The sequence below is a fragment of the Phacochoerus africanus genome, chromosome 14 (assembly GCF_016906955.1).
Source record: "Phacochoerus africanus isolate WHEZ1 chromosome 14, ROS_Pafr_v1, whole genome shotgun sequence".
Classification (NCBI taxonomy): Eukaryota; Metazoa; Chordata; class Mammalia; order Artiodactyla; family Suidae; genus Phacochoerus; species Phacochoerus africanus.
The window spans coordinates 39,748,111-39,758,662 of record NC_062557.1 but is presented as its reverse complement, the minus strand read 5'-3'; the positions used below and the strand labels follow the sequence as shown (position 1 = coordinate 39,758,662).

General features: G+C 51.3%; 1 protein-coding gene across 2 annotated transcripts in view; it reads left to right on the top strand.

Annotated features, from left to right (window-relative positions):
* The first annotated feature begins 431 nt into the window (after positions 1-431).
* Positions 432-10,552, top strand: part of UNC45B (unc-45 myosin chaperone B) — a 35,111-nt gene continuing 24,990 nt past the window's right edge. The window contains exons 1-7 of one of the 2 annotated variants that reach the window (XM_047758518.1): positions 432-531; positions 841-1,008; positions 2,494-2,530; positions 4,178-4,353; positions 6,112-6,201; positions 8,595-8,762; positions 9,302-9,470. In XM_047758518.1, the coding sequence (XP_047614474.1) occupies positions 841-1,008; positions 2,494-2,530; positions 4,178-4,353; positions 6,112-6,201; positions 8,595-8,762; positions 9,302-9,470 (808 nt within the window). In that variant the 5' untranslated portion in view covers positions 432-531. Of the gene's footprint in view, positions 532-836; positions 1,009-2,493; positions 2,531-4,177; positions 4,354-6,111; positions 6,202-8,594; positions 8,763-9,301; positions 9,471-10,552 lie in introns of those variants that run through there. The other variant, XM_047758519.1, reaches the window with a different exon arrangement.

Sequence of the window (10,552 nt, the reverse complement as noted above, 5' to 3'; positions counted from 1 at the left end):
TTTCTGGAAGTCTCCAGTGGGTCTGGGACCTGGGCAGCTGCTCTCTGTGTCTAGGTCTGTCAGCCCCTCAGCTGTCACTCTGCTCCCAAAATAGCAGTGGTGGGGGGAGGGGAGAGGAGGTTGTTTATCTGGGAGGGAGGTGGAGAAGGGGCACCATGGCTGTGCTGAGGAGGGGGGGTGTGTGCCAGGGGGTTCCTGTCTTTCTGGATCTTTCGCTCACTCTGTGGGGTCTGAGTGCCTGGGCTGCTGGGACTGCCCCTGGGCTGGGTGCCAGGGCAGAGGTCACTCAGAACCTCCACGTGGTAATGACTGTCCAGTCTGGGGCGGGGGAGGGCCCTGAGTATCAATGACAGACTCCAGGGGCACCTGCCCCTATGGCCAAATATGGTCTGGAGCCACTGGCGGGGGTGATAAAGTCTCCTGGGTGGGGGTTGGGAGGCGCAGGCGGACGCTGGCCGGCTGGGGGTGCACAGAGCGCTCAGAGGAGAAGCACCCCGGGAAGACAGACCAACAGCATCCTCCTCCTGAGAAGTGAGCTGGCCTGGGGTGTTCCCCTGAGTGGCGAGGGGGATCCAGCCCTTTTAAGACCCTTGAGAATTGAGAATTCAGGCCCTTGGTGTGGTGGCTTTACCCGTCCAGCTGGGAGGGAGAGAGAGGGAGGCCCCAGGGGCCCCGAGACCCCTCTCAGCTCCGGCCACGCTCCGAGCAAATGCTGGGATGTCCTCGGGGTAATGGGTTTGCAGGGGATGGGGTGGGTCCCTCCGGGGCAGCAACCTCCTCTTCCAGCCTGGTGGGTGGCGACCCTGGAGCTCCAGACCTCATGCTCCTCTCCCTTGACAGATGGCCGAGGCGGAAGCCGTGCAGCTGAAGGAGGAGGGCAACCGGCATTTCCAGCTCCAGGACTACAAGGCGGCCACAGAGAGCTACAGCCAGGCCCTGAAGCTCACCAAGGATAAGGCCCTGCAGGCCACGCTCTATCGGAACCGGGCGGCCTGTGGCCTGAAAACGGTCTGGGGTGGGGAGGGGCGCGGGGCTGAGGGCTGGGGCTGGGATGCAGGCACGCCCATCCCCTGGACCCCTCAGGTTGGAGAAGGGTGCCTCGCACTGTTTATGTTCCCATCACCTGACCCACTCCCCTGGGAACTAGCCTAATGGGAACCGGCATCAAGACAGAGGCTTTTTAGAGTTCTCCTTGTGGCTTGGTAGGTTAAGAACCTGACTAGGATGCATGAGATGCAGGTTCAATCCCTGGCCTAGCTCAGTGAGGTAATGATCCAGCATTGCCACAAGCCGAGGCTTAGGGCATAGGTTTTGGATGTGGCTTGGATCTGGCATTGCTGTGGCTGTGGCGTGTGGCTGTGGCATTGGCCTGGGCCTACAGCTCCAATGCAACCCCCAGCCTGGGAACCTCCCTATGCCTCCGGTATAGCCCTAAAAAAACGTATAATTATTTTGTGGCATCTTAACTAGAGACTGTGAGGCCACTCACTGCTTTTGTCATGCCTATATCGGAGGTGAGAAACTCAAGACCCAGAGTTCCCGCCGTGGTGCTCTGGGTTAAGAATCCGACCTAGCGCTAGGGTTGCTTTGGGAGGCTTGGGTTTGATCCCCAGCCTGGTGCAGTGGGTTAAAGGATCCAGCTTTGCTACATAGCTCAGATTCAATCCCTGGCCCAGGAACTTGCATATGCTGTGGATGCAGCCGTAAACATTTTTAAAAAATTAAAAAAAAAGAAAAGAAAGAAACTTAAGACTCGAGAAAAGAGAAAGGGGCAGAAAATTTATCAGAGAATGTAATCTCTGAAACACAGTCCTAAACAAGATAAAGAAGTCCACACCAAGACACATTAATGTGTCAACAATTAAAAAGAGGGACTCAAAGAAGCAGTAAAATAAACGCAACTAGTTATGTACAAGGTACTCCCATTACCATTGGCTGACTTTTCAGTAGACTTTGCAGACCAGAGGGGAAGGAAAAGAAGGAAGGAAGGAAGGAAAAAAGGAAGGAAGGAAAGAAAAGAGTTCCCGTTGTGGTGCAGCAGAAGCGAATCCGACTAGTAACCATGAGATGCAAGTTCAATCCCTGGCCTCGTTCCGTGGGTTAAGGATCTGGCGTTGCTGTGGCTGTGGCGTAGGCCGGCAGCTGTAGCTCCGATTCGACCCCTAGCATGGGAACCTCCATATGCTTTGGGTGCGGCCCTAAAAAGCAAAAAAAAAAAAAAAAAAGAGAGAGAGAGGAAGGAATAACTCAAGACCCAGAGGAGGGCTCAATAACTTACCCAAATTGCAGGTGGTTAGTAGCAGAGCTGGGGTCAAACCCGAGTTTGCCTGATGCCCAAGCCGGTCCAGTTCTCCATGCCCGGTGAGGGGTGGTACCCTGGCCTCTGACAGCAGCACCCGACAGCAAGCCCGCTCTCCTCACCTCGGGGACCCACTCTAACTGTCTCTGTGCTGGGCTCACACTAACTAGCTTTCTTCTTTCTCCATTTCTCAGGAGAGCTATGTTCAGGCAGCTTCAGACGCCTCCAGAGGTGAGCCCCCCTCGCTCTGACCTTGCCCCCCTCCCCGCCCCCTTCACATCCTGTTTTGCCTAAGAGGTTCTTGATACCCACAGGAATTACAACTGTATAAATGCCGTCCTTGCCCCGTTGTAGGTGGGGCTTCAGATGCCCCAACCTTGTGTGAAAGGCGAGCACCAGATGAGCCACCCCAAGTCAAATTTTTTTGGCCACCCTGAGGCATGTGGAGTTCCCAGCCAGGGATCAGATCTGAGCTGCAGCAACACTGGCTCCTTTAACCCACTATGCCAGGCCAAGGACCAAACTTGTGTCCTGGTGCTGCAGAGACACCACCTACTGATTCTTCTGCAGCACAGCGGGAAGTCCCTACATGTTAGATATGCTGGGGCAGTTTCTTTTCTTAGAAGGATGCTTCCAGAAGCCCTTGGTCACAGTCATGACACAGCCACTTTGTTGTAAATTAGGATATGTTCATGGGAGGCGGGCTGGGGTGGGGGCTCCCCAGAACCAGGGCAGCAACCTGGTCTACTTTGGGAGGCTGGGCTTCCTGAAGGGAAGAGGGAGGCGCTATTCCATTCCATGGACACTAGGAGAAATAAACCTACATCAACGGCAGCCTTGGACTGCCAGAAGTTCTATGAGAACTTAGACTTAAGAGCATGATCAAAATGGGAAGGCTTTGGAGTTCCCACTATGATAAGCAGGTTAAGAATCCGACTAGTATCCACGAGGTTGCGGGTTCGATCCCTGCCCTCGCTCAGTGGGTTAAGGATCCGGTGTTGCTGTGAGGTGTGGTGTAGGTTGCAGACTAGGCTCGGGTCTGGCATTGCTGCAGCTGTGGAGCAGGCTGGCAGCTGCAACTCCAATTCAAACCCTATCCTGGGAACTTCCAAATGCCACAGGTGCGGCCCTATATAAGACCAAAAAAAATTTTGGGGGGGGCGTGGGGGGGGACTTCCCTTGGTTGCATTTTTAGGAAATATACTACTGCAGAATTGAGGGATTCTTTTCTGCATGGGTCTGTGTTGGGTTTTGATCTGGTCACTACTTTTTTTTTTTTTTTAGGAGAAACAGAGGTAGTCTCTGGAGTGATTTCAGAAGGGAGGGACCCAGCTGGAGAGGGGACAGGAAGCACGTCCTGTGCAGAGCAGTTAGGGAGGTGGCAATATTTAGCTCAGGGAAGGAACTCCCAGGTGGGCCGGGAAACTGCGTCCAAATACCTAAAGGCTGTCACAAGGAGGAAGGATCAGATTTCAACTCAGGGCTTCCAGGGCAGGACTTCAGATAACAGGGCAAAGTTATGGGGAGATTTATTTTGGGGAGGAAGAGGGAAGGGCTTTCTGAAGGAGCTGTCTGCCTTGAAGGAGGGAGCTCCCCACCGCTGGAGGTATGCAAGCTGGATGAGCGCTTGGCAAGGATCATAGAGCAGAGACAGGAGCAGCTGGGGTTGGACAAGATAATCCTTAAACTCGCCTTCTCCCTTGAGGCTGTGATTCTCACCGCCTCCCTAACAAAGGGGAGCCTTGGACCAGACACCCCACGTGGGTGCATGTTCTTCAGGAGAGACACAGAAGCCCTGGAGTTGGGGGCTGCCTTGGGGGAGGGAGGAAAGGGGTCTGCGGCCCGGCCCCCTGAGGCCTGGCCTGTCTCCCGCACCAGCCATCGACATCAACTCCTCGGATATCAAGGCTCTGTATCGGCGATGCCAGGCCCTGGAGCACCTGGGGAAGCTGGACCAAGCCTTCAAGGACGTGCAGCGCTGTGCCACCCTGGAGCCACGGAACCAGAACTTCCAGGAGACGCTGAGGAGGCTCAACACCAGCATCCAGGAGAAAGTGAGTTGAAGCCCTTCCATAAGCCTTGGCGACCTCTCCTGGTTCCTGGTAGGAGCAGTTAGGGAAGCAGTTAATGAACCCAACTAGGACCCATGAGGATGCAGGTTCAATCCTTGGCCTCACTCAGTGGGTTAAGGATCTGGCGTTGCCATGAGCTGTAGTGTAGGTTGCAGACGTGGCTCAGATCCTGCATTGCTGTGGCTGTGGTGTAGGTTGGCGGCTGCAGCTCTGATCAACCCCTAGCCTGGGAACTTCCACATGCCACGGGTGTGGCCCTAAAATAGCAAAAAAAAAAAAAAAAGAGAGAGAGAGAGAAAGAAAAAAAAAAAAAGAAAAGTGGAGTACGCTCTGGAGAACTTGGACCAGAGGTGAGGAATCCTGCATCCTTGTCCTGGCTTAGTTCCCACTTTTCTGAGGGGTCTCTTGGGGCAATCGGTTCCCCCACTGTAAGAACAGGAAGGTAATTGATCACACAGCTCCTTGCCCCTAGTCCTGGTCCTGTGTGCCTGCGGCAGCTCTAGGATGGAAACACAGCATCCTGTCCGGAGTGCACCCTCAGGGCGGACAAACTGCAGACTGAGGGGTGATCAGACAGAAAGAGACTCGGAGACTTTGAAAAACTTATGGCTACCAAAGGGGACTGACGGGGGAGGGGAGAGATAGACTGGGGGTTTGGGACTGACATTCGCACCCTGTGGCATATGGAGTGACTGGCCAACGGGGACCTGCCGTGTAGCACAGAAAACGCTATCCAGCTTTCTGTGATCTTCTATGTGGGAAAGGAATCTGAAAGAGAAGGGGTGTGTGAACGTGTGTCCCTGAGTCACTTTGTTGTGCAGCAGAAATGATCACAACCTTGTAAATCAACTAAACTTGAAAAAAAGAAAAAAAAAAAAAGGGTGATCAGAGAAGGGGCGGTGAAAGACATACCCCACCCCCTAAAAGGAAATGAACCCAGGATGGAACTGGGTGGCCCTGTGGACCAGCGGCACAAACCAGTGGGAGGTACAGAGGAGCTGGCAGGATGGGGCTGATGACTGGTTAGGGCATTTTATGAAAGCGTCAGGGCATCAGGGTTGGGGTAGGGAGAGTGAGGGATGTGACCGTCAAAAAGAATGGTTTTAATTTTCTTGAAGAGGCGCTTGAAAACTGCCACAGATTTCTGATCCTGGAGACATATCTCTGTTTTTGCCCTTATTTAAATGTCTAATAGCTAATTGTTTACCAGACTGCAAAATTGGGGTGATGCAATGAGATCCTGCTGCATAGCACTGGGAATGATGTGTGGTCACTTATGATGGAGCCTGATGGAGGAGAATGTGAGAAACAGAATGTCTCTATGTATGTGTGACTGGGTCACTTTGCTGTGCAGGAGAAAACGGACAGAACACTGTCAACCAGCTATAGTGGAAAAATTAAAAATCCTTAAAACATAAAAATAATTCAACATATTAAAAAAATTGGGGGTGATGATTCTTTGCATTCCAAGACTTGCGAAGCCCCAAAGGGACAGCAAATGTAACTAGACTGTAAGCTGTGTGGGACAGGGACTTGATTTTGTTCACCATTCTATCCCCAGCCTCTGACCCATAGTATTTGCTCAGTAAGTGTTTGTTGAATGAATGAATGAAGGATGGAGGGAGGCAGGAAGACTAGATACTCAAATATTAACTGAGATGAACTTTATGTGGAACCGACTGAAATAATGTGGACCCCTGCCCTGCCTCCTTCCCCACAATCTCCCTCTTCTTTCCTCAGCTCCGTGTGCAGTTCTCCACAGACTCGAGAGTGCAGAAGATGTTTGAGATTCTCCTGGACCCAAACAGTGACGCTGATCGACTGGAGAAGGTGCGTGCTAAGCAACCAGCAGGCCAGCAGAGGGCGCACTCGGGCCATGGCTATGCAGGAGCTGGAGCTGGAGGCAGCTCTTGGGACAAAGTGGGCAAAGATGGGCCAAACGTTAAGCTCTTTAGAAAAGAGCGTGAACTGTAGAAGGTCCAGGAGTAAGATGAGACCAGTGAGGAGAGTCATGCAGCGGGGTCGGATCCTGGATTTTTTTTCATTGCATTGATTTTGATATTTTACAATATCGCATTAAATATAATTCATCTTGATTGCAGAGGTTTTTGGTGCCCCTGTACATTCTGCACACAAAGGGAGATCTTCACCCGTGTTTTGGCCCTGAGAAACAATGATACATGCAAATTGTTTTATTCCACTTCAAAATATTGCAAAGGGTCGTTCTGAAATATGAAAATATTTATTCATAATATCATCTTCTTAGCCAAATTTGTTGCCTTTTTGTTGCATTTTTTAATGTCCCTTTTAGTCCTTCTTTAGAGGAAAAGAATGAACATCTGAATATTTATAAGAACTTGACAGGCAATGGGGAATTTTTGTTGACTATGTTTTATGGTCTGTAAGTCTCTCCTAATATGCAAATATCTTTAATAACAAACTCTTATGTGGACTTAATGAGTTGTTATAGATAAATGCTCTTTGAAAAATACAAAGCCCTTGACTGACAGAGCGAAGATGGTTCTGCTGATGCTTACCTGAAATTCTCTAATCAGCCTCCACCCAGCATCTTTCTCCCCATCTATTTGCCCACCACCTCTTTTCCTGCCTCATAATTTCTTCACCCGCAGCCCTAGGATCTCAGGTTCTGCTTTTTAGGGCCAAACCCATGGCATATGGAGGTTCCCAAGCTAGGGGTCTAATCAAAGCTATAGCTGCCAGCTTATGCCAGAGCCACAGCAACGCCAGATCCAAGACGCATCTGTGACCCACACCAGAGCTCAGGGCAACGCTGGATCCTTAACCCACTGAACGAGGCCGGGGATCGAACTCACGACCTCATGGTTCCTAGTCAGATTCGTTTTCCCTGCGCCACTGGATCCCAGCCCTTTTAAGAGATTCCCATCCATGGTTGGTTGGCTACAGTTACAGAGGGCCAGCTGTACTACACCATTTTATAGAAGGGACTTAAGCATTTGCAGATTTTGTTATCCTAGGGGATCCTGGAACCACTCCCCTGTGCATGACTGTATATGTATATATATATCCCCAAGGTGGAAGGCTTTAGGGTGGGGAGACTCTCGAAAACCCAACTCAACTGTCTCTTTTTACAGACAGGAATCTGGGGCCCAGAGAGGTGCTGTGACTTGCCCAAGGCCACACAGCTAGCATGTGGCAGAATCAGCACTCAAACCCAGGGCAGAGGTGGAAGCAGGAGTTCCTGTTGTGGCTCAGCGAGTTAAGGATTTGGCATAGTGTCTGTGAGGATGTAGGTTCGATCCTTGGCCTCACTCAGTGGGTTAAGCATCCAGCACTGCTGCAAGCTGCAGTGTAGTTTGCAGATATGGCTTGTATCTGGTGGAAAAAAAGGGAAAAAAAGAAATGGAAGCAAAGCAAGGGAGTTATTTGATCGGCTAGAGCTTAAGCAGTTGCATTATTTGGGAAAGGCTCATTAGCTGTTTGTGATTGTTTGTCCTTACGTTTCAACTTCTTAACCTTGAGGCAACGCAGGGTTAGGTTTGGGTTTGCCTATATAGACACTTAGGCATTGAAACCACCTCAGACTAATGCCCTCCTTGTTTAATTAATTTAAATTTAAAATCCGCCCCCCTTTGTCTTTTTAGGGCCTCGCCTATGGCATATGGAAGTTCCCAGGCTAGGGGTCGAATTGGAGGTACAGTGGCCGGCCTGCGCCACAGCCACAGCAACGTGGGATCTGAGCTGCTTCTGCCACCTACACCACAGCTCACGGCAATGGCAGATCCTTAGCCCTGTGAGCAAGGCCAGGGATCGAACCTGGGTCCTTATGGAAACTAGTCGGGTTCATTACCACTGAGCAACGATGGGAACTCCTCTCCCTTTTAAAAGACCTTATCCACAGGCGTATATATACACAGTTTTATTTTAGCCTACATACAATCAGAGTGAACTTGCCATCTGTTTCTGCTTACCAAGGTTTTTTCCAAGTTGCTCCTGAGTCTTTTCATTTATGACTTTAATGACTACCATATATTTCACCCAGTTGGCCTTTGTTGCAAGTTATTCTGTTTCTTGCTTTGAATTATGTTCTTGGACTATGTCCCCAGGGATCAGATCATGGGGTAAAAAAATAGAGAGCTGTTTGGAAGACCTAGTCCTTGCACCAGCCCCTGCCCTTGGCTCAAGGCCAAGGCCTCCAGAGCCAAACGTCCCTCATGACCTTCCTTGTTTCCTCCCTCCCTCAGGCCGCCAACAACCTCATTGTCCTAGGCCGTGAGGAAGCAGGGGCCGAGAGAATCTTCCAGAACAATGGTGTGGCCCTCCTGCTGCAGCTTGTGGACACTAAGAGGCCTGAGCTGATGCTGGCGGCCGTGCGGACCCTGTCGGGCATGTGCAGTGGCCACCGAGCTAGGGTGAGGGCAGGGGGTGGGGTCCTGGCTGCCAGTCTGAGGACCTGGCCTTGACATGTGGGCGGGGTGGGGCTGGCATGAATAGACCTTGATAAAGTATCTCCTGCCCATGACTTGGGTGGTCTAGTCCCAGATTCAGCAGAGATCCACCCTTTTGTTTTACCTTGGAGCTGGGAATGGGTCTGAGAATTTGACTGAAAGTGGTTTATGAGGAAGAGTTGAATGCAAAGGCTATGCTCTTTTATACCTTTCATTCCTAAGTCTTCAAAATCCAGTGTGCATTGCGGCAGCATCTCTGTGTGGATTCCCCGCATTGCACGTGTTCTGTGCCTCCCCTGTGACAATGGCTGGGAGTTGAACAGCGCAGCTCCACCTCTGGGAAGGGGCATGGCTGTGTCAGGGGCCTTCCCAGGCCACCGGCCCCACGAGGCCTGGGCGTTAAGTCCCAACTGCACCGGCCGGCTGTCGCCGTTCCCTCGCCTGCATGGCAGCTGGAAGGGAAGGGCAGGCAGCTGACTGTGCTTCTTGCCGGGGGCATCTAGGCCACAGCGATTCTCCACGCAGTCCGGATAGACCGAATCTGCAGCCTCATGGCCGTGGAGAACGAGGAGATGTCGCTGGCCGTCTGCAACCTGCTCCAGGCCATCATTGACGCTCTGTCCGGGGAGGACAAGCGGGAGCACCGAGGGAAGGAGGAGGCCCTGGTTCTGGGTAGGAGACAGGCTTCTGTTTTGGTTCCAGAGGGTGGAGGCCGGGAAGTGTCAGTTACCACCTTAGACTGGGTGTTGCCGGAGGTGGCCCGGTTTTATTTTATTTTATTTATTTTCTCTATCCTACTCTATTCCATTCTATTCTATCCTACTCTATTCCATTCCATTCCCTTCCATTCCATTCCATTCCATTCTATTCTATTCTGATGGCCATACCCACGGCATATGGAAGTTCCCAGGCTAGGGGGTCAACTGGAGATGCAGCTGCCAGCTTACACCACAGCCACAGCAACACAGGATCTGAGCCGTGACTGTGATCTACACCACAGCTCGCAGCAATGCCAGATCTTTAACCCACTGATGGAGGCCACAGGGATCGAACCTGCATCCTCATGGAGACTAGCCGGGTTTGTAACCCACTGAGCCACAATGGGAACCCTGGTCCAGTTTTATTTTTACAGCTATTTTCTGAGTATAAAAGTAACAGGCACGGCAGCATTATTTACAACAGCGAAAGGTAGCAGCAGCCCAAGTGTCCACTGATGGCTGAGCGGATAAACAAGTTGTGGTGTCTGTCCCTACAGTGGAATATCATTCAGTCTTAAAAAGGAAGGAGACTCTGACCCATGCCCATGACGTGGATGAACCTCGAGGACATGATGTCAAGTGAAATAAGCCAGTCACAAAAAGAAATACTGTGATTCCATGAACACGCGGTTTCTAAAACAGTCAAACTCATAGAAACGGAAAGAAGAATGACAGTTGCCAGGAGCAGGGGGAGGAGCAAATGAGAAGCTGTTGACTCTTCGGTTTTGCAAGAGGAGAAAAGTTCTGTGAGTGGATGGTGGTGATGGTGGCACGGCGATGTGAAGCTACTTCATGCCACCGAACCGTGCACTTTATTTTTATTTTGTATTCATTTTTTGTCTTTTTAGGGCCACACCCACGGCATACGGAAGTTCCCAGGATAGGGGTTGAATCAGAGCTGTAGCTGCTGGCCTACACCACGGCCACAGCAGCGCAGGATCCAAGCACGCTTGTGACCTACTGCAGAGTTCATAGCACTGCTGGATCCTTAACCCG